At 52.5% G+C, this 20,585-nt stretch overlaps 9 protein-coding genes across 9 annotated transcripts; 3 read left to right on the forward strand and 6 right to left on the reverse strand.

Annotated features, from left to right (window-relative positions):
• Positions 1-69: 69 nt before the first annotated feature.
• P153DRAFT_370796 (Aldo/keto reductase) lies at positions 70-1,800 on the forward strand. The gene is made up of 5 exons (XM_033669121.1): positions 70-404; positions 481-568; positions 659-672; positions 857-1,629; positions 1,683-1,800. Exons 1-5 carry the CDS (start codon positions 358-360, stop codon positions 1,754-1,756), a joined length of 996 nt encoding a protein of 331 aa, XP_033518735.1. The 5' UTR covers positions 70-357; the 3' UTR covers positions 1,757-1,800.
• A 501-nt stretch (positions 1,801-2,301) lies between these two features.
• P153DRAFT_379470 (glycoside hydrolase family 16 protein) lies at positions 2,302-3,716 on the reverse strand (the record flags this gene model as incomplete). The annotated part of the gene is made up of 3 exons (XM_033669873.1): positions 2,302-3,044; positions 3,094-3,549; positions 3,602-3,716. The coding sequence occupies 3 exons, from the start codon at positions 3,714-3,716 to the stop codon at positions 2,302-2,304; spliced, it is 1,314 nt and encodes a 437-aa protein (XP_033518736.1).
• A 1,117-nt stretch (positions 3,717-4,833) lies between these two features.
• P153DRAFT_400973 (uncharacterized protein) lies at positions 4,834-8,642 on the reverse strand (the record flags this gene model as incomplete). The annotated part of the gene is made up of 5 exons (XM_033671869.1): positions 4,834-4,933; positions 4,984-5,793; positions 5,841-6,180; positions 6,238-8,394; positions 8,468-8,642. The coding sequence occupies 5 exons, from the start codon at positions 8,640-8,642 to the stop codon at positions 4,834-4,836; spliced, it is 3,582 nt and encodes a 1,193-aa protein (XP_033518737.1).
• A 358-nt stretch (positions 8,643-9,000) lies between these two features.
• On the reverse strand, positions 9,001-10,021 carry P153DRAFT_400974 (uncharacterized protein). Its single transcript, XM_033671870.1, has 2 exons — positions 9,516-10,021; positions 9,001-9,468 (listed from the first exon to the last, which is right to left on the reverse strand). The coding sequence occupies exons 1-2, from the start codon at positions 9,555-9,557 to the stop codon at positions 9,202-9,204; spliced, it is 309 nt and encodes a 102-aa protein (XP_033518738.1). The 5' UTR covers positions 9,558-10,021; the 3' UTR covers positions 9,001-9,201.
• Positions 10,022-10,025: 4 nt separating this feature from the next.
• On the reverse strand, positions 10,026-11,207 carry P153DRAFT_361069 (uncharacterized protein; the record flags this gene model as incomplete). The annotated part of the gene is made up of 3 exons (XM_033666957.1): positions 10,026-10,895; positions 10,934-11,088; positions 11,183-11,207. The coding sequence occupies 3 exons, from the start codon at positions 11,205-11,207 to the stop codon at positions 10,026-10,028; spliced, it is 1,050 nt and encodes a 349-aa protein (XP_033518739.1).
• Positions 11,208-11,652: 445 nt separating this feature from the next.
• P153DRAFT_130047 (phosphatases II) lies at positions 11,653-12,938 on the forward strand. The gene has a single exon (XM_033662038.1). It carries the CDS (start codon positions 11,939-11,941, stop codon positions 12,587-12,589), a length of 651 nt encoding a protein of 216 aa, XP_033518740.1. The 5' UTR covers positions 11,653-11,938; the 3' UTR covers positions 12,590-12,938.
• A 349-nt stretch (positions 12,939-13,287) lies between these two features.
• Positions 13,288-14,882, forward strand: P153DRAFT_390382 (uncharacterized protein; the record flags this gene model as incomplete). The annotated part of the gene is made up of 6 exons (XM_033670920.1): positions 13,288-13,595; positions 13,657-13,918; positions 13,968-14,020; positions 14,069-14,122; positions 14,179-14,297; positions 14,356-14,882. 6 exons carry the CDS (start codon positions 13,288-13,290, stop codon positions 14,880-14,882), a joined length of 1,323 nt encoding a protein of 440 aa, XP_033518741.1.
• Positions 14,883-15,125: 243 nt separating this feature from the next.
• On the reverse strand, positions 15,126-17,491 carry P153DRAFT_130305 (uncharacterized protein). Its single transcript, XM_033662039.1, has 3 exons — positions 16,862-17,491; positions 15,893-16,675; positions 15,126-15,835 (listed from the first exon to the last, which is right to left on the reverse strand). Exons 1-3 carry the CDS (start codon positions 17,355-17,357, stop codon positions 15,369-15,371), a joined length of 1,746 nt encoding a protein of 581 aa, XP_033518742.1. The 5' UTR covers positions 17,358-17,491; the 3' UTR covers positions 15,126-15,368.
• Positions 17,492-18,084: 593 nt separating this feature from the next.
• On the reverse strand, positions 18,085-20,444 carry P153DRAFT_370803 (uncharacterized protein). Its single transcript, XM_033669122.1, has 9 exons — positions 20,266-20,444; positions 20,082-20,168; positions 19,907-20,012; positions 19,739-19,849; positions 19,423-19,683; positions 19,126-19,372; positions 18,773-19,071; positions 18,298-18,721; positions 18,085-18,224 (listed from the first exon to the last, which is right to left on the reverse strand). The coding sequence occupies exons 1-9, from the start codon at positions 20,315-20,317 to the stop codon at positions 18,210-18,212; spliced, it is 1,602 nt and encodes a 533-aa protein (XP_033518743.1). The 5' UTR covers positions 20,318-20,444; the 3' UTR covers positions 18,085-18,209.
• Between the last annotated feature and the right edge of the window lie 141 nt (positions 20,445-20,585).

Here is a 20,585-nt window from a genome sequence, read left to right on the forward strand (position 1 = left end):
GAAGCGGGGCATTTGTGGCATACTCGGCAGCTTTCCCACCGAGCTCCCAGCCCCACCATAGCTCTGCAGTGACGCCAGTGGGGTATCTCGTAGTCGCGATAGCACACAATAATCCCGCCATCTGCCGTTGAGACCACACATCCCAGCTAACAATGGAGCTGAAACCATGCTGGCTGAGGCGATTATCCCGGTTTATGGAACAATTGTTGCATCGAGTACATAATGGCTTCTGTGCCGACATAATGGCCGAGGGCTGTCACGATGAGATACTTAAGAGCTGTTCCGCCTTCGTGCCTGAGAAACTGTACACCTCGTTATACCTCTTTTACGACCTTGAAATCTTATACGTCTTTCAGAATGTCTTCAGGCAAGACCGTTACGTTGAACACTGGCCACAAGATCCCGTACGTTTCTACATCATGTCTGCTAGACACTTTGCGCGTCTGGAGAAGCTCCTGCTAACGTGTTCGTTTGCTACAGTCAGTTGGGATATGGTACCTGGCAGGCCGGCCCTGGTGAGGTTGGCAATGGTGTCTACGAGGCTCTGAAGATCGGATACCGACACCTTGTAGGTTACATCCACATTCGAGCACGCGCTCAGCCCTTGGTGGAGCCTGGTGTATTCGTGATCGCTGGCTGACCTCGTCTCCTCCCACAGGACCTCGCAAAGATGTACGTACACAGACCCCACGCGAACGCAACACCGCACCCACGAGCGATATTTTTCCGCCGCCTCAGCCGCAAGAGCCCTCCTCACATTGTAGGGGAGGTTGAACTGGGGATGCCCCACTATAAAAAGAAGCTATGGCCTCCTTCCCCAACGAGCTACGCTAACGAGTAATTCCGCCAATCACAGCTACGAGAACCAAAAAGAGGTCGCCGAAGGCATCAAGCGCGCCTTTGCCGACGTCCCTGGGCTGAAGCGTGAGGACATCTTCATCACGTCGAAGCTGTGGAACACGCAGCACGACCCCGCGCACGTTGAAGCCGCGCTTGACGACACCCTGGCCGAGCTCGAGTTGGAGTACCTCGACCTGTACCTCATCCACTGGCCCGTCAACTTCGGCCCAGGCAAGGACCCGCACTCTGACCTGTTCCCCGCCAGCTCGGATCCAAATGAAGTCAACATCGACAACTCGATCCCCAACAGCGAGACATGGAAGGCCGTGCACAAGCTGCCCAAGAGCAAGGCTCGTTCCACTGGTGTGTCCAACTTTACGTACCAGAACTTGAAGGCGCTGGTTGAGCAGACCAACCTCGTGCCCGCCGTCAACCAGATCGAGCGCCACCCCATCCTGCCCAGCAAGGAGCTCATTGCCTACGCCAAGGAGAAGAACATCCACATCACCGCCTACTCTGCGTTCGGCAACAACTTCTTCGACATCCCGCTGCTGATCACGCGGCCGGAGGTCAAGGCGATTGCCGAGAAGAAGGGCGTTACTCCCGCGCAGGTGATTCTTGCGTGGAGCCAGGTCGGCGGCCACTCCGTCATCCCCAAGTCCGTCACCCCGTCGCGCATCAAGGAGAACTTCCAGGAGATTGAGCTCAGCGAGGAGGAGGTCGCGGCTATCCAGAAGTTCTCGGACGAGCACCAGGGCAGGAGGAGGTACAATGTGCCATACACAGCGAGTAAGTGTCGTCGTTTTCGTGTAAGAAAGATTGTGAGCTGACCACAAGTGCAGACAAACCCCGCTGGAGCATTAACATCTTTGACGAGCCCGAGGAGCGCGAGGCGCCCAACAAGGTCGTGTTGTAGATTACCCACCTTGAAACTTAGATACCTGTAGATGAATACCAGCAACTTTCACCATATTCTTCCCTCATGTGTTTCGAACAGGTCCTATCGCAACCAAGTATGGCGATATGACTTCAATAATGTTGTGATCAATATTGTGGAGACAGTAACCAAAATTGAACTCGTCGGAGTATCATAGGGAGTGGCATAGTGAATACCATGAGCTATCTGCAATATCAGTAATCAAAGTTGAGTACATATCGTACATCCGATTGCTCAATTGTAAACTACATCACCAAGAAGTAATCCACACCATTCCAACCCCATAGACAGTCTTTTCAATCCCATAAACTCAGCAATGCATTCAGAATTACTTCACCAGGCTCATTCTACGACGTTGGGTATGACATGAAAACGGTCGGGACACAACAGAAGCAAGTCTTCCACGCTCGTCCACCAAACACGATATATACAAAAAGACCGGTGCAAATCGACGCGGACCAAAACACAATGTAAAAGATAGACATGAAACATAAAATGCTCTACGCAACCAGCCTGTCCACGCCTCAAGACACGATCAGGCCAAACACAGCAATGACAATGGCAAGCGCAGACCCGCCGATCCCGCCGAATCGAGGCTCGATGGTTGATCCTGCGCTCGAACCACCCTGGACGAACGTCGTGTCTCCCACTACGCCGTTACCGGATGTGCCCGTCGTCTGCGCGCCGCTTCCAGCTGCCGTGGCCGTCTCCTCCGCTCTTGCACCACCTCCCTGGACGCCGCCGGGGACCATGGCAACACTCTGCGTCGCCTGGGCGGAGCCAGACTTCATTGCTTCTCCGGGATTCTCGCCGGTGCCCATCAAAGACCCGAGAACAACCAAGTCGTTCGAGATCTCTACTGTGTTGTTCGTGCCCGCCTTGTCGGTGTACTTGTACGATTTTTTGCCGTTGACTTGAGCCATTGGTGGGGGGTCGTAGCACTCGACGGTGACTTCCTGGAAGCGGGCGTAGTAGTACCCATTCTGCATATACTGGCTATTCCAGTCGATTTCGCCACCGGCCCACTCGACGGTGCCTTTCGCGTTAGTAGGCAGGCCAGCAGGCCAGAGGGAGAGCATGATACGCGATGGTGTTTGCGGATAGTCGAAGCGGTTGGATGTCGAATTCCATGTGTCTTTGCGGTTGAGGGTTCGTGTGGTTTCGCCGTCAATCGACCACGACAGGGAGTCTTCCTTCCAGTCAACGCAGTACTCGTGCATGGACTCGACTGCGCTGCCTCCTATAGCAAGCTCGCCGCCATTTGTGTCTGCGTGCGTGGTTAACCAAGTTCGAGTCAAGGAGTATGCGCTGCGTACAAACTGTGACACCCTGAGAATAGAAGTTGGTCTGCGCTTTTGAAACATCGGCACCAACCCATTCAAAATCAATCTCGTCCTTAACGTCAGACATGAGGATGAAAGCGGTAACGACACCTTTGCCCTGGGCTGTCGTGAGCTTGGAGCAAATCTTGCCGTACCAAACGTAGTATGTAGAAGCCATCAACGTCCCAACTGTGCCTTGCGCCATTGTTAGAAGCGTCGATTTCTTGCCGCTGCTGGGATCCGTGTAAATGGCGGGCATGCCCTGCGATTGCCAGTTGATCTTCGAGGCATCGCCGAGGTATGTGTCGATTGCCTGGACGTCGTCGAGCGAGTCGAGAGTGTATGTTCCGGACTTGCACACGGGGGCGGGCACACATGAGTCAAACGAGTGCGACATGAGGGGATCGCAGCCACCGAGGCAGTAGGCGCCGACACCGCATTCGCCATAGACTGTGACACTGTCAGCATTGCGTTTCGAACTATCAGACCAGGTGACACCCACGAGAGCAGCAAGGTGTATCCTCAGGACAGTGGCTATCTGCAGAGCACTGCGCTGAGTATGCAGTGCCAGCAAAAACTGCTGCAGCAAAGGCAGCCGAGATGGCGGCTCGAACCATGGCCGGCAACGGTTTTCGTGTTCGTGAACAGTGATGTCGTGTAACGATGCGCAAAGCGTGCGGCTGTCAGACGTTTGCGACCACTTCAACGGCCGTCTATCGATGCAGGCGCAAAGGAAGTCGTAGTATCGAATGGGCGCTTTCCAAAATTACTGCCGTAGTGGCGTGGCGTGTACGAAAGTTGAGAGTTTAGCGCAGTGAATGTGTGTTCGATGTGTTCGGGTAGTCGTTTCGGGCAAGAGCAGACGGATGCAATAACGAGTGTCAGGATTGTAATTAGACAAGCTCCGCGACTAATAGCGAAGGTGGGGAATAAAATAAGGAAACTGAGCACAGAAACCGAACAGCGAGCGTATACGGTGGAGCGTGAGGCGATAGTCAATCAGCAGAAAGAAGGAGGTACGAGGGTGAGGCCCTGCCATCCGTAGAAAAGGCTAGGCCAGGTTGGGCAGGACGCTATCCGAAACAAACCGAGCCAAGACAGCGCATTTACATTCACCAACACGGGATCATCAGCACCCCTCCTCTAGAATCCCCTTAGCCACGCTGCAGGCAGGGCTTTCCAGGGTGCGCGATCGATTTTGCATGCACTATCGCCACCCTGCGTCAATTGTGCTGCTAGCGTTGCGCCGAGCGGTTCTTCAACCGATCATCGACTATTTTTGGCTTGCGCTAAACCTTCTCCACCTCCATGTTTTACCCGCATCCATGCACAGTGGATGCACAACCGTTAGCCATCAATTGCAATGCGGCGGCACACCATGAAGGTTTTAGGAAGGTGGGCACGACCCAGCCGCAAATTGAAACTTTATGTCGTCAACCTTGGCTTGAGGATCATGAGATGCAAGACAGATAGTAGATCCCCCTTAAGGATCACCTGATAGTAGTCTATACAACCAAGCTCCGGCTGCTAATTTTCATTGCGAATCGTTTTCAGGTAGTTATTTCGCCAATCCGTGTTCATCTATGCATAATCCTAGCTAACCTCTGCATGGTAATTTGAATGCTGCGCTACGAGGTTTATCAACCTCTACGCGTAGCATTCCAACCACATCCAGCCATCCAAACCCTTTCGAGAATGGGAATATACAAGTCAACTGTTTCAAGCCCCGTGCAACTATTGAATCTGCTTCAGCTGCTTGCAGATCTGCTTGTGTCCCTCCTTCCAGTCCTTGGTCTGGCAAGACGCAGAATAATACTGCGCGAACTTGCACCCACTGCACATCATAAGCGCGACACTATCTTTCATCTTCTCCTCGCCACAAACGAAGCAAGATTACAGCAAGACCTCAAGATCCTCGAGCCAAGCTGCTGCATGTGTAACCTGCCAAAGGTTCGAAACAACAAAGATGCGGGGACGGGCTCGTGATTGCTGATGGGCGAGGTGTAGATAACCGGGATGGCAACTCGCACAGCGTGATTCGACATAGCCTTGAACTGCTTGATGTTCTTCAGGTACCCATCAGGGAACACACCGTCGCCACAGCTACACATGTAACGTTTGTTGGACTCTGTCGAAAGCGGCATCTTTCCTCCCCTGTACTCACACGTTGGTTTGTGCTTCCATGTACGACACCGCTCGGCAAATGCAGGCAACAGATGTTTCCAGAAAGCAGCCTCGTTAATGTCAGTTTGGAGAGTGACGTCTGTTATATCTCCCGTGTCCGCATTCGCCCTACTGAACTCAGGCCCAAGATGGTCGCCGTGTTGAACCAAAGCCGCGTCCATGAAGATTGTTTGATTTGATACATCCAGGCGAACTGCGTCGACGTAGAGAGTGGCGAAATCTCGTGAGCTGTCTCGCAGGCCGAAGATGACTGCCTTTGCCATGCTTTGAATGCCGAACACCTCCCTGTGCATTGCAGATATCGACTTCTTCAGGCCTACACGTCCTGTATTGACGGTAATGTCGCTGGTAGTAGCTCTCTCGAACTCCGCCCGCTCCGTCTCTGACATTATGGCTGGCAGTGAGGTCAGCATCGCTACCCAATGGGCATCCGAATTGCTCCTTCCAATGTACACTTTCGGAAGGACATCAGGGTGAACGTAATGAAGGTGCTCGAGCGAAAGTTGGAGCCTGATCTGGGTTAGCGTTTCATTCAGAAGCACAGTGTAAGATCCTACCCATGATCTGTCTTGACAGGGAACATCGAGTCCGCACGTAAGGCAAGACGTTCGGGTTCTGCTACTGGCGCGGTGTAGTCGACCCATAATGCGTTGACTGAAATCCTCGTCTTGCCGCAATCGTTGTCAAGCGGCAGTGGCAGTTCCAACTTTTTGCAGTATATGTCGCCAATATTCAGGGCTAGTGTAAACGGATTCGAGGGCTCAATTATGACTGCCTCAGCGTTTTGAAGTGGTAATCTAGCGATCGATGATTCGATGTCGTAACGAATCTGCAATGAAACTATCTTTGTAGCAGCGGTGTCAAAGAAAGGCCGAATTGCAACAGTAATATCATCATCTGGGCACGTTATAAAAGATTTCTCTAGTCCCGTCGAGGCATTCATGATCGACTCACCATTTCCCGTCGCCAAACTCGACTTGCACTGCATGGAAATATGACCGGTCATGTTCGGTCGATGTCTGGTGACAAAAACATCCTTTCTCCCGACGGACGACGTATACAGTTCTAAAAACATGCCATATGTGAAGATGAATTTTTGTAGATTTGGTAGCGTTGACTTGAGGAAGAATCCGACACCACAAGCTGGATCTCCAAGTTCCGTAAGTGCAAGAGTAGACACCATGGCTGATATTATCAAAGGTGACTTTCCGTTATACCCGGTCGGGTCATCTTTTACGCTTATGGTATAGTCATCAGTATATGGTGTTCCGGAAGTCGTAACCGTTCCAAATCCTAGCTGTACATCTGGATAGTTGGACTGACCCATCGATATGGATGACTGAGTTTGTAGGTAACATAGTGGCGTCCCGTTACCGTTGTTGATGTTGCCAAACGCTGCGACCACTGCGTGAGGTACGACAAGAGTGAGACAAACTGTTGTTGGCATCTCTTTCCAGTTACGGAAAGGACCGCGTGCCAGATCATGTTGGAAAGACGGAGGTTGTTCCAACGCCGAAATCCCAAACAGGTCGAAATGAACCAACAATGAGTGGAAATGATGAAGTCCCGTAACAAGATTACGATCAGTTCGAATCAATTTGGTAAGCTGTGTGATGAAAGGATGCCAGTCGACTACCTCTGTCTCCCTAAGATATCGTAGAATGACAGCTAGACTTGCTCGGGTATATAGATCTAGAAAGCTAAGCTTCTTCAGCAGACCTTGATCTTTCGTGGCGAGTGTTTCCAACAGTCGAGTCTCATTCTCATCTTGGAACATCTCTAGGTAGACATTAAACATGAATTTGGCTAGTTCGACTGGATTGTATCGGATGTGAGAGATGTTCGCCGTCTTCCAAAGTATGATTTGTCGAGACAGAACGTGACTGATGATTTTACCGTCGGGAATATCTTCCAGGAAGGGGTCGTTGGGATTCCAAGTCGCTGTTGCATTTGTCCAGTATTGTACTGGTTTGAGTCCAAGTAGAAGCGCCACTGTGGGAAGATCGCCGCTTAATAAAGTTTTCGCAGAACCAGTAACGTTAGACTCTCGTGGCACAAGCATTTCTGTTCGCAAAGTTGACGTTGGCTTTGGCGTAAGAAGCGGAGCGGTTGCGACCAACAAGTTCAGACTACCGAGATAGTCGATCAGATTCGAGGTGTCGATCACGTCGAAAGTTGTTGGCGCATGGCCGTTCAACTTGTAGTCAGCTGTATCAAGCACTAGGCTTTCATATTTCCAACTGGCTCGGTACCAATGGGCCGATTGCGACTCACCGTTCGTGCGGTGGTGACGAAGAGTATGACAGAAAGCTATGGCATCCGAGTTGACGTATCGAATAGTGACTTGTGCAGCTGCATCTCGCAAGGCTTCACACCATGAAGCAAGCTCTGTCAATGCAGTCTTCAGCCCTTTAGGTAGCGCTTTTGCCGACGTAGTTGTCGCGTCTGGGTTTGTTATCGGTAAGCCCGCCGCAAGCCGTGAATACAAGATGGAGAGATGAAATCCACGCAGAGGATCGTTACCGGAATGGAGTATCAGACCGCTTCGGCAAATGAACATGGGATTGGCAACTGTAAGCTTTTGGATAGCTTTCTTATCTTCCAGACATGTGCCACTTGCCCAATACACTCGATGTTGCTTGGGTCCTTCAGAAAGTCCAGCAAGTAGTAGCGGAGCCACAGAATGATGACCTTTGAGTCCAGGCCCATATCCAGGCACGACTACCCTTTTATAACGCTTAGCTGCCTCCCATTGGCCTTTGACAATCTTCTGCACTTTTGTGTAACGTGGCTGGTCGGACACGTCGATGGCGTATAATTTCCAAAGCTTGACAACATTGCGAAAGGTCGTGCTGTCACAGAACCGGATGTTCTTTCCGTATGGGCTTGAATGCCAAATGTCCAGAGATGCGGCGTGACCCAAAAGCTTTTCAGCTTGGCCTTGTAGGAGTGCCAAAGAGTCAGCGTCTATGAAGACGTGATAATAGACGTTCCATATCTGTTGAATGTGGACACCTTTAACATCGTCAAGAATTAATGTCAATATGAGAACATTGCGCGCAATAGTTTCGGCCTCGATATCGCAGCAAGTGAAATCGAGTGTCCTGCCACCTACCGTACGATTAGCACCAGTATTCCAGTCCCCGGTTCTCAGCGTCAAATCAAATGATGTGAGTGTACTAACCTAGACCAACCCCTCCATACACAGTGAACAGGATGTTCCGGATGTCGCCACAGCCCAGCAGAAGGAGAGCAGCGTCTTGCTCCGGCGGGAGAGACTGCGTGAGACACACGGCTGGCGTGTTTCCTGCAGGGTAGAAGAACGGCGCCTGCGTGATAGGGGCCGTCTTCAACGACATGTTGTGTGTTGACTTGTGTCGAGTTGAGAGGCAACGCTGTGACGGTCGGAGATGAAAAGCTCCACGATTATGTTTGTTTGTGGGATGAGTTTAACGCGTTGCGCTGCAGCTAACCGATTTCGGTACTTGCTTTCACTCTAACAATAAGATTGCCGATTCAAGCAAGAGACAGCACAAACACGCGTGAAAGAACTTGACAAAAATCCTGAATTTCATCGGCCAGGTGTTGAGGAGTGGGGCTCGAACATGAATGTGCGGTTTCCAGACGCCTGTGAAAGTGTCATGGCTGGTAAGCACTGTATTGCGCATGATCGAGGATGTAGTAAGAAATGAGAAAGACCCTGAGAAGAGGCAACATGGTCCAATAGCATTACGTGATTATCATTTCATGCCTGCTTCATATCCACAGACCAGCCCACCCAACGCTGCGACTGAGCGAACGCAATCATGTTAACGTCGTCGACCAGTTCGCGCGACTTCGCATCTTCTCGTCTGCTCCTGATTCTTGCCAGAGTTTGTAGCTGCTCCACCAAGTATCCTCGCCGTTTGTGATGCCGCCCTATTGTCGGCTGTGGTAATGGTATGTGTGGAGATGTTCATATTGCGGCAGAAAGTAGGTCGAGTTGTCGTTGAATGCTGTTGTTAAAAAGCCATGATGAGGACTTGTAGATATATTCGCCAATTCGTCGCCCCATGCTGTAGTTTTACCATGCTGGTCGTAATATTTATAAACGCCTTTCACATTTAACGTAGCATGCACAGGCAACTCTATACGGTGATCCTCGCATCTGCACCTAGCAAGCATTGTTGCCCAAATCTTAGCAATCTAGAGCAGTAAGTATGATAAAAAAAGGGTATTTTGCAACTACTCACAACCTGTGCTACTAAATCAATAGACTTTTCTGGTATTGTCATGTTTTCGGGGCAACATTTTGGCTCATGCAGGCAGCCACTTTGGATTCTGTCGATGCTCTCTCTCGATCAATCGAAATACCAGGAACTAGGGTGCAACGAAATCATGCAACAGCTTGACAACTACAATTGAGTTTAGTGTAGGAATCTTGTGCCTGGATTTTGAGCTGTATACGCCTTGCGTGCACTTTAACATATTGTAATTGTGTAGTTTTGCGATATGTAGGAGCCCAGCTTTGTCGTAAGCTCATCCCGGATGATGTTGATGTCCCGCATTGTGCCGATGCGTAGCACGGTGCCATATCTGACGTAAATCCTCTCATACTTGGTATGTGCTTTACACCAAACAGTGTACTTGACCTTTGTTTGCGCCATACCTCTCAGCCTGGGAATTAGCTTGAACAAGGGGACACTAAACATGCACCCGATGCCCTCCATCTGCTCCACGACAGACGTGGGGATTGTGTCTTGTTAATCCCACGGGAGAAGATCAGAGAACTCAAAGCGTAGTCTCTTAGAAGCCCAAACTTCCATACTTTGGCGAAAGGCAGTATCGTATACGAGGTCAAGTCTGGCTTTATGGCAAGCGTTTGGTAGTTCCCCTAATGGTGGTATTGTTTTAGGTTCTTTTGTAAGGAGGGGTAGAAGGTATTCGTATGTTGCTTTACGGAGGGGAGCCTGGGTTGGTGGTTTGGCTGCGGAGTTGGGCAATTCCCAAAGACCCTGTACTCTGCGTGTCATGCGACCTCTAGCTTCTTTGGTTTTTTTGGCTTCCTTCTTCTCCTTTCTTTTTCTTTTGGCGATGGAGTCGATGCCATGCGGGAAGCCTGTGCCATCCTGTGTGCTGATGCTGTCGTCAGAGTTGGAGTCGGTGTCCGCGGTGTCGCACCTCTTCGACTTGGCCTTGGCCTTGGCCTTCGCAGGACGGAGGGGGGGTTGCCCATCCACGCTGCTGTCGGCGTCCGCGGTGTCGCGCCTCTTCGACTTGGCCTTGGCATTGGCCTTGGCCTTCGCAGGGCGGAGGGGGGGTTGCACATCCACGCTGCTGTCGGCGTCCGTGGTAGCTCGCCTCTTGGCCTTCGCAGGGCGGAGGGGGGGTTGCTCATCGACGCTGCTGTCGGTGTCTGCAGTGACGAGCCTCTTGGTCCTGGCCTTTTTCTTCGTCGCGCGAGAGGAAGAGTGCTCATCGATGTTGCTGTCAACGGCTGTAGAGACCCGCTTCTTGGTCTTTGCCTTTGCCGCGTGAGGAGACACGCGCTCGTCTGGCTCGTCGTCGTAGTCTGCAGTGGCCGTTTCTTGCGCTTGGTCTTCGCCGCGTCTAGAGATGCGCGCTCGTCTAGCCTGTTGTAGTCTACAATAGCCTGTCTCTTACATTTTACCTTCTTTACTGCGTGAAGGGACGCGCGCTCGTCTGATTCGTCGTCGTGGTCTGCGGTGGCCCGTCTCTTGCGCTCTGCCTTCTTCGCCACATGAGGAGATGCGCGCTCGTCTGGCTCGTCATCCTGTCGAAGTAGTTCCAAACGCTTGTGAAAGTCTCATGGCTGGTAAGCACTGTATTGCGCCAGATTGAGGATGTAGTAAGAGATGAGAAAGGCACATAGCTTGCAACGAGAAAAGCTGTTACTAACAACAAGAGAGATACGACTGGTACATAAAAACTTGCTTTCCCTGACGAAGGTTACTTGCCTTCGGCCCACAACGCGTTTGTGGAGCTGAAAACATTGGCTTTTGGAACAAATAGTGAATCCGCCCAGATTAGGGTACGGGGTGCTCCAACATCTGCTCGCAAGACGCTTGTTTCGATGTGACATTCATGAACTGTGCAGGAAGGAAATCTTACAGCGTAACACATTCTCGTTGCCATGCTATCGCTGTGTTTGCCGCGAATATCGCAAAGAGATGTACCGTGCTGTGTAGAACGCAACGTCGTCGATCATAGACTGAAAAGGTTCCTCTCGGCGACTGCAAACATCAAGCTCTGCGAAAAGATCGTGATGCCGTTCCTTCCAAGACAGAGAGATCAAGGGAACGCGTTGGGTCATCGACGTCGGTCAACGCTAGCGTAAGCTGTTTACCAATCACGCCGCAACACGTGATTGATCAAGAGTGAGCTGCTCGGGCAGGCCAAGTGAAACGAATCTACCCATCCACCGGGAAACGAATGGCACTTGGAAAGGTGAACAGGAGTTTGGATAGGCATTGGACGTGATTCTTGATTCGTCGTCGCAACGTCCATCTCTTGATCTCCCTCTCGGTATCGAATCTCGGCACTTCTATCTCATACACCCTACCACCTCGCGTGTCGCTCGCCTTCCACAACGTCGCACCTCAACCTCGTCTCGTCATTTCATACTCACGGCTACCTGTTTGACCTCCGATCCCGTATGTCGTATCTTCTGCGCGGCAGCACCACATTTACCACCATGGGCTGGGTTGACAAGGTGCCACGAGCCGGGAAACTTTATATTGGCGGCTTGTATGGCCTGTACCAGACGGACTTAATTGCAGCCGCAGGTGTAACGCATGTCTTATCGGTCATCGATTATGATCCTTTGTTGCAAGAGAAATTCGCTCATCTGACGCACCTTCACATTCGTGCCGACGATCATCCCAACGAAAACCTTTTGCAATACTTTCCCGAAGCAGTGCATTACATCGACCATGCGCTGAATGAAACGACCCGCAAGAGTGAGGACGAAAAAGCAAAAGGCCAAGACGAAGGCCAAGAAGATAGGGGAGGCGTGTTCGTGCACTGCGCGATGGGTAAATCGCGCTCTGCTACACTCATCGTCGCATATTTGATGTGGAAATACCACCTGGACCCTGCGACAGCCTTGGAGCAACTGTGCGAGGGCAGACCGGTATGCGACCCCAACCCAGGATTCAAGGAGCAGCTGCAGGTATGGGAGAGGATGTGCAAGAGTGACAAAGAGGAGGGGAAGATGACGATTTACAACCGCTGGAAACAAACCAGGTTCACGGGAGAATACTGGGAATGGGACCGTAGGGGACCCGGGTTTAAGGCAAATCTTTGAGCTTCCGAGGAAGCGTACGAATCGTGGGCTGGAGCAGCGTCTATCAAGGCTTTTTTCTACCTATCATCTTCCTGGCGTGCTCGAACTGCACATGGGCGCGAGTCGTCCCTATCCACATATAAGGCTTCCGAGGAGCGTCGGCTATAGGTCCCGCCATCTACGTGCTCATCCGTGGGTCAGCGACGGCCCGGAGCCCGCGCGACAGCCGCTCAAACCAACCCATCAAACTACCCCGGACATAACTCCGCAAAATCGAAATCATCAATGAAAGGTCGGGACTGGTCAGTTTCACCGCCAAGCGGTAGGTTCGACTGGATGCACAGAAAACATTCGATCTTCGATCAGATTCAACGTGATGCGCACTGACGTAAGCTCGTCACACTCTCTTGTACCTCGCATAACCCCTTCTCCAACGGCTACCTATCGAGTTGCGACTGTGCTACCCAAGCCCCGGTTAATCATTTGGACTGGCCCTCATTGGCAGTGCTGACTCCTATCCATGTCTGTTCTACAGAAAGAGCAGCATCAAAATAGGCTTTGGACGATGGTTGGTGGCCTGACAGGAGGCGAACAGGAGAGCCTTGTGACATAAGAATTGTGTTGGGATTCCATGTCAAAGACCTGCATCTCATCGACTGTCTTCCAGAACTCTCCATACAGCACCAACGGCTGCTTCCGCCCCAAACTTTGCTGCCAACATGGCACCCACACACGATAGTAAATTCTTGCCTGAGATCTGGACATCGTACGCAATCGGCACCGTATGGCTTCTTCTCCGCTTCGCAGTGCGTGTGCGTATTGCTGGCATCCGTGGACTACGCCTCGATGATGGCTTCGCATTCGTAGCTTTGGGATGTTGGACATATACAATCGTCACAACTCACATTACGTACTCTTCGGGCACCAACACCGACTTTACAGAGTCTGAAGTCGCAAAGTTCTCCGAGCAAAAGTTTAGTGAGGTGGTGTATGGAACCAAGATGTTTCTGGCATCATGCTACATATAGTATGTTGGACGACTCTGGAGAAGGAAATACGGATCTTGTGACAGAGCTGACAAGTACTAGTATTGCATTGGTCTTCAGTCTGAAAGGCATCGTCATCGTGCTCTATCAGCGCCTCGCCATTGGTGCGTGGCAAAAGTTCATACTAAAAGCTACAACCTACTTCTGTATCATGGGCTACATATCTGTTACCGCGGCTCTCACTTTTGATTGTCAACCAATCAGCAGACGATGGTCACTGCCAGCAGATCCATCGGGCTCGTGTAGGTCCTCGCCTCGAGTACTGATCACGCTTAGTTGTATCAATGCTCTTTCTGACATATGGGTAGGTCGATTGAATCTTTGCAAAGACTTTCACTAACCACTTAACTTAGTTGCTCTGCATACCAGTCCCTCTACTGTGGACCTTGAACATCCCTTTGCAAAAGTACGTATAACGAGACACGCACTTTCGGATATTTGGTAACGACTGCAGACGCATCGGCGTGTTCTTCTTGTTGGCTTCTGGCTTGTTTGTGCTGGCGGCATGGTACGTAGAACTCTCATCTTCACGTAAACAAACATCTCAACTAACGGCTCCCCTAGTATCACGCGCGTCTCCCTCACCGTTGTGCCCAATATATCGATCTTCATAATCGCACGTTGGGGTATCAGAGAATTCACCATCGCGATCATTGCTGTCAACTCCGCAGCCTTGCGTCCCTGTAAGCATCCACACGGCCGTGTTTCTTGCAAGTATCTTATCACTAATGAACCCTGAAGTGTTCCGCAGAAGCTTCTGGGGCAAGCCAGATCCTGCCGGCCACGCACATCGACATGCAAATAACTACCTATTCCCGACCATACAGCACGCACGCAGACGCGGCAGTAGATACCGTATCCACGACGATGTCCTGAACTCGACGTCCGCAGGTGCTTCCACCGTCGACAATTTCAACTACGATGAGCACGGTCGGCAGGAGGAGTATGTCTTCGAGGACCCGGATTACAGGGTACCTAATCCGCTGCACACGGCACAGAACGTGGCTCGCAGAAGTGGTCTTCGGGATTCGTTTCGCAGCCTGGGACGGAGTTGGAATGAGAGCCGCTACCAGAGTGAAGCACGCACAAGGCCCGTGAGCGAGGGGGGAAATTCGTCCGTCACTACGCATGATAACGATCTCGAGAAGGGAGGAAAGTCCAACGATACGATTATGGGCAGTGAGAGTGGTTGTACGAGTCGGAGCACCCACACGAGTATTGGGGAAGAGGAGGAAAAGCCCCTCGAAACGATCTTACCAGGCTCGTGAGTACCACAGGTCTGTTACTGTGGTATGTAGAGGGAGTTTTAGCGGTTTGTCGCCATCCGCGTAGGACATACTGGCATGTAAGAAACGGGGTTCCGCCCTCTACAGCCAATGACCAGCTTTGCTCAGAGTCACCACATACCACAGTACCTATATATGTCCAATGTCCATGCAACCACTTAGCGCATTGGACAGGTAGGTTTGGATATCTGCCATTCGAAAGCCTCGACGTACGTCACATTACGTATCAACTCGGGAACTTTATCCCCCGGACCATCCTTCACAACAGACGCTATACCAGCTGTGCTAAGCGCAAGCCTCCCATGGAAACCCCTCACACGGCGGAAAATCAGCAAACACCCCCGAAACACATTGGACTTGGAAAACCACTCCCAAGACACCTCAGTACACGATATCGCAATGACATTAACGTTGCAATTCATCAACTTCGCCGCCTAACATCCCACACCTCAGACACCTACACCACGTCTACGCATCCCACCTCCGCCCCTTGCCCTTCGAAGTAAAGCATCCCAACCACCCCGTCAACGCGCGGGTAAAGTACCCGCGACTCACCGCGCCACCCGCAAACGTCGTCCTGAAATCATAGCAATGCTGCGCATCGGCCATGACATATCCGAAGATATCCTGTCTGCGCTGGCCCTGCCCGCACTTGGGCGGCTCGGTGAACTCGTGCACCTTGGGCGCGAAGATCTCGGCGCTCAGCGGTGACAGTGTGCGCCAGGGGTCGAACTCGCCGCCGCTCCAGTATGTGTTGGACGGCCGGATGTTCCAGCCGCCGAGCACGGCGTTGGTGCGCGCCGTGTTGGGCCATTCGGGGAGGAGGGAGCGTGTTGCATTCGGGAACTGGCGGTGGCAGATGTCGCGCTGGTGGGTGAGGGAGTTGTACTTGGAGACGACTTGGTTGGGGCCGAGGTTGGCGGATTGGAAGAAGCCTTTTTGCATGTTAGTTTGGGGGTTGGGATGATAGGGGGAAGAAGGAGATGACATACCCCACTGTGTGCAGTACTGCCACGTCCAGGAGATGCTCGCCGGGTCGGTGAAGCGGCGGTTCAGATCGCAATCACCCGTCACGTTCGCCTTGCCCGAGCAGTCCGTCTCCATATATGCGTTCACCATGCCCGCGAACCACGGCATACTGGCCCAGCGATCAACCGTAAACTTCGCACCCTTGGGCTTTGCCCATCCCTCCGCCGGCGCCGTCGTGTTGGATGCAGGATCCGTCTCGATGAAGTCGCAGAAGCGGCGCAGACCCAGCTGTCCACCCTCGACACCATACGACTGCCAGAGGTAGAACGGCGTGGTAAGTGCATCAGCGAACGTGGCATGAGAATTCGCATCCGCGCCCTTTCCGAGGAAACGCGTCTTGAGGTCCGCAGCCCCGGAACGCGACCCATCCATGACCTTGTCCATGTACTTGATCGCGGCCTTGATGTCGGCAGAGCAGTTGCCGAAGCCGTAGTGCTCGAGGCCGCGCACCACGGGGTCGAAGTAAAACGACATGTCTACGCTGGCTTGGACGGGGGCCGAGGACGCGTAGCTGGCGTAGATCGTGTCTGGGTACTTCTCGCGCATGAAGGCAGCCCTCATTGCGGGATAGCTACCCCCAATAAATATAAAAGGCGTACTTTCAGGTGTGAGCGTGGCGTTGATGTTCTTGCGCTTGAACTGCCTGGCGAAAGTGTCGACGTCCGCGAGGGATTGCTCGGTGGTGAGGTACTTGAAAGCCTCTGCCGGCGTATCAAGATCGATAGGAACGGGCGTAGAGTTTCCATCTGCAGATCCTGTTAGCCCTACACGCTTTCAAAAAAAAAAGCACCCCATAGTTCGACCACAATCGCACATTCACTCTCTCCACCATCTCCCACAGGCCCCATCACACCCCCACCCCTTTCCCCGAGACAACGTCCCGAACAACCCCCACACCACAGCAGACCCCCATACAAAAGAAAAACACTCACAAAACCGATGTTCCCAAACCACGCCAATCCCGCCAAACTGCTCCACAATCTGCCTAAAAAAACTCGTCTCATTCTGCAGCCTGAAAAGCGCATTCCCCTCTGCATTCGCCTCACCCACATCATATATAAAAACCGGTCCGCCAGGCCGATACGCGCGCTCAGACACCCAGAAGCGGTTGTGGAACGTGCTGGGACCCGCGGAGCCCGCGGGGCCCATTTTCGAGAAGTGGTTGACGGGGAGCTCGACGTATTCGGGGGTTATGATCTCGGTTGTGTTGATGGCGAGGGGGAGGGGGGATGTGGTGCCGATGCGGAGGGAGGAGAGGTGTGCGGATGAGGAGGAGGAGGAGGAGGGGGTGTGGAAGGGGGTGCCGTCGGGGTTGAGGCCCATGTCTGCCATTAGGGCGAGGTTGCGGTGGATGCCTTGGTTTAGGGCAGTGGTGGTGCCTTGGAGGAGGGCGAGCGCGAACGCTGCGATGGGGGTGGAGGAGCGCATTGTTGCGGTACTATCTGGGTGTATGTCGATAGAGATAGACAAGAGCAACGACGAAGAAGACGAGAAAGTCTCCCCACACAATCAAGACTGCAAACTTAAACGCTACTTACGCAACGCAATGTTACACAGTGACCAAGAACCCGCTCCCAGATAGTGCGGTAGCACCAAGGCTTATATACCTCATCCTTTCTTGTGCCTAACCCAACCTAACTTATATTGCCACTATGTATGGAGAAAACCCTCATCTCCCAGCCGATATCTCGCGCGTTTAAATTTCTAGCCCAAACCAGCCAACGAGGAACAGAAAGCTTGCACAAAGCTTGCGGTTGTTCGCCTGGGAGAGGAAGGTCGTTGGCGTTGGCGGGTGGCGCTTGACAAGCATCGAGAACGCCTGCCTATTCGGGTTAGTTCGTGACGGTAGCGGTGATAGCAATGGCGGACCCTGGGTAAAGCCGCTAAGTGGCATGACACCCGTCCACACGCGTACACAAGCGCTGCAACGCTCCATCGTCGAATTGGAGCAGGGAGAAGACGATCAAAGGCAATGGGGAAACACGTCAAGATTGGACTGCAGATCAATACATATCCATTACCGCAAAGTATTTCCCCCGCGTGCAAAACCAAGGTCAATCCACTTCACTCCAGATTCTAATGCATAACCCGCACTCGCCCGGAAACGGAAACGGGCCAATCCCCACATCGCCACCTACGATTGCGCATCCACAAATGTATCATGCTCGTGCGTCTCGCTGTCCTGCCTCTTCAGCCGATCGTCCCGAGTTGGTTCGGGGTGCGGATTCGAATGCAGAAGCCTGCTGGGTGGGTTCTCTTGAGCTACTCGCTCAGGCATGTTCATTGAGGTAGGTGCTGGATGAGTTTGAGGTTGGCGGATTGGTAAAGGGATGGGGAAACTAGAGTTGCCCGGGTTGGTGTCACTCACTGGCTGCGCACTACCGGCAGAGTTCATGTAGTAACTAGAGTAATCCTGTTGCTGCGGTTGTTGTGGTTGTTGAGAAGTTTGCAATGGCTGTTGCTGCTGAGAATAAGCAGCATGCGCTGGCTGTTCGCGATATGATGGGTCGACAATCGCTCCCTGTTGTTGCTGAGGGTACGCAGCGGGTACTTGCTGATGCTGAACAAGTTGAGGCTGAACAGGTTGAGACTGGACAGGTTGGGGAGCGGGAACTTGCTGTTCGCGCTGCAACGGAGCGGTATGCGCGTCTGGTACAGATGGCTCGGTGGGAGTCTGTTGAACGCCATTGTTACGTGTGGGGATCTCGAACTTTTGATCTGGCTTCTGGCCCGGCAGAATCGCATGGATCTGCAGGATTTGTTTGACCTGTTCTTCTGGTGTTCTACCATCACTAGTTCCAGTTAGCACACCGCTGCTCCCCCAAAAACCGATGAAAACTGACATTTTTGCACTGATGATCCAGTCTAGATCTTCTTCGCCGTTCTCGCTTCCTACGCGCCGGAACAGTCGCGGTTGCCATTCGACCCCTTCGTTGTTTCGCTTTGCTGCCTCGTCACGTTGCCTGTCCTCAATCAACGCCTTTGCATCCGTCGCCGTGTTCTGGTCTCTTCGCTTGACTGCTTCTGTCACATCGTGCCATAGTCTCTGTGATTCGCGTTCATCCTGCTCTTCCAGGGGGCGGGCCGTTGGTGGTGTCTCTCTGGTGTGGGATGCGTCGAAAAGTAGCTGCTTTTTACCAGTCTGCACAATGTCAGCTTTCTACCTCATGCACAGTCTAGGACGACAGAAACATACAGTCAGGTCCTTGATGTACATTTCTCCGCTCCAGAGCCCAGACAGCTCGAAGAGGTTCTTGCCCTGTGCATCTTTGATGTGGCCGCCGATGGCATTGTATGTCCCGCTGACCCAGCCCTTGGTCTTGAACTCGATATCGGCGCTCATCCCAGTCTCAGGGCACCGGACGAATGCATGGTCGCCGAGTTCGTACTGCATTGTGCCGAAGAGAATGCCACGCGCATACATGTTTGGTTGGGTGACGAAACTGCGCCGGTCAGCAATCCACACCTACCGATTAACACCGTCACTACCTACAAGCGCTCGCCGGTGTTCAACAGTCGCAAGACGGCGATACCCTCCATCATGCTCGCAGCCGAGTTGCCCAAAAACTTGCTCCGCGGCTTGAGCGTGCCGTCGATTCGGATGTGGTGTTCGGGAGCCATGAAGAAGTAGCTCGACTTGGGCGGGTGGTGCGAGGTCTGCTCAGCGATATAGTATCCCTTTGTGCCATCGGAATAGTCCCAGTAGCAACTGTGTGTCTCGCCCAGGATCGGATTGAGCGGCTTCTTGACGCCTCTGCTCTCACATCAGTTGCTGCTTGTGGACATAGACGGAGCCTAGGGATGCATACGGGGGTTTGATGTGCCAGCCGCTGAGGTAAAACTTGGTCACAGCTACGAATCGCTCTATGGGGTCTTCGATCTTGGTGAGGGGGATAAGAATCTCTGGATGGGCCATGAAGCTGTTGGACTGTTAGTCTTCAGAGGCGTTTGGTGGGGCTTGAAGTTGCGCGACACACTTTGTTATGCGCTCCAGCATGGACCGCGGCTCGAGAATGAAGGTGGGCAGCGTAACTCTGCTGAGGTCGGCGCCTGGCCGCAGTTGCGATATAATGTGAGTGAGCACTTTTGCCATTCCTCGTCAGCCCGCGCTCGTAAAATCTGTGCATTCTCATGTATCTCTGGCGACCTTACTGCTGCCTTGCTCCGGATCCATGACCGTCTCGTCGCCCTTGGTGGCTTCATCATGGTGAGTCTCGTCCATAGAGGAGCCTCGGCTGCCTAAACACCGCAAACATACACGTTAGCAAACATTCACTCGCACGGCAACAACTTCAAGTGAGGCACGCATGCAGAACGAACAACGAGTAAGACGCACTGGTACCCAGCGAGCCTCTGCGCCTGTGCACAACCTTGGGTAGATGCGGCATCGTGAGTGCGGCTTGAGTAAGATAGGGTGGACAAGAAACAAAAAGGAGTAATAGAGGGTGGGTTGGAGCGCTGCCAGGTACAGCTGCCGGCGTTGGTCGGAAAGCTCGCGTACGCGGTCGAGGCGATGACGACGGTGTCACAAAATTAGCAAAGTGGAAACCCCGCGATGATCTGCGTTGGACAGCACTGGACAGCCTTCAAGGTACATAGCGCGAAGAACATCTCCGCCTACGTCACGGGCAGGTAGATGCCCAATACCTTCATCCT

This window comes from Dothidotthia symphoricarpi (assembly GCF_010015815.1).
Source record: "Dothidotthia symphoricarpi CBS 119687 unplaced genomic scaffold P153scaffold_23, whole genome shotgun sequence".
NCBI classification, from domain to species: Eukaryota; Fungi; Ascomycota; class Dothideomycetes; order Pleosporales; family Dothidotthiaceae; genus Dothidotthia; species Dothidotthia symphoricarpi.

Bases quoted from the DNA above. Each gene is read 5' to 3' on its own strand.
- P153DRAFT_370796 (XM_033669121.1), top strand. From the start codon at position 358: ATGTCTTCAGGCAAGACCGTTACGTTGAACACTGGCCACAAGATCCC. The intron at 405-480 runs GTACGTTTCTAC...CGTTTGCTACAG, and splicing joins AACACTGGCCACAAGATCCC to TCAGTTGGGATATGGTACCT. The intron at 1,630-1,682 runs GTAAGTGTCGTC...CCACAAGTGCAG, and splicing joins CAATGTGCCATACACAGCGA to ACAAACCCCGCTGGAGCATT.
- P153DRAFT_400974 (XM_033671870.1), bottom strand. From the start codon at position 9,557: ATGACAATACCAGAAAAGTCTATTGATTTAGTAGCACAGGTT. The intron at 9,469-9,515 runs GTGAGTAGTTGC...TTACTGCTCTAG, and splicing joins TTGATTTAGTAGCACAGGTT to ATTGCTAAGATTTGGGCAAC.
- P153DRAFT_130047 (XM_033662038.1), top strand. From the start codon at position 11,939: ATGTCGTATCTTCTGCGCGGCAGCACCACATTTACCACCATGGGCTGG.
- P153DRAFT_130305 (XM_033662039.1), bottom strand. From the start codon at position 17,357: ATGCGCTCCTCCACCCCCATCGCAGCGTTCGCGCTCGCCCTCCTCCAA. The intron at 16,676-16,861 runs GTGAGTGTTTTT...CAGGATCTGCAG, and splicing joins GGTTTGGGAACATCGGTTTT to ATGGAAACTCTACGCCCGTT. The intron at 15,836-15,892 runs GTATGTCATCTC...ACATGCAAAAAG, and splicing joins GCAGTACTGCACACAGTGGG to GCTTCTTCCAATCCGCCAAC.
- P153DRAFT_370803 (XM_033669122.1), bottom strand. From the start codon at position 20,317: ATGCCGCATCTACCCAAGGTTGTGCACAGGCGCAGAGGCTCGCTGGGT. The intron at 19,684-19,738 runs GTATGCATCCCT...ATGTGAGAGCAG, and splicing joins GGCTGGCACATCAAACCCCC to AGGCGTCAAGAAGCCGCTCA. The intron at 18,722-18,772 runs GTCAGTTTTCAT...AACTGGAACTAG, and splicing joins TGGATCATCAGTGCAAAAAT to TGATGGTAGAACACCAGAAG.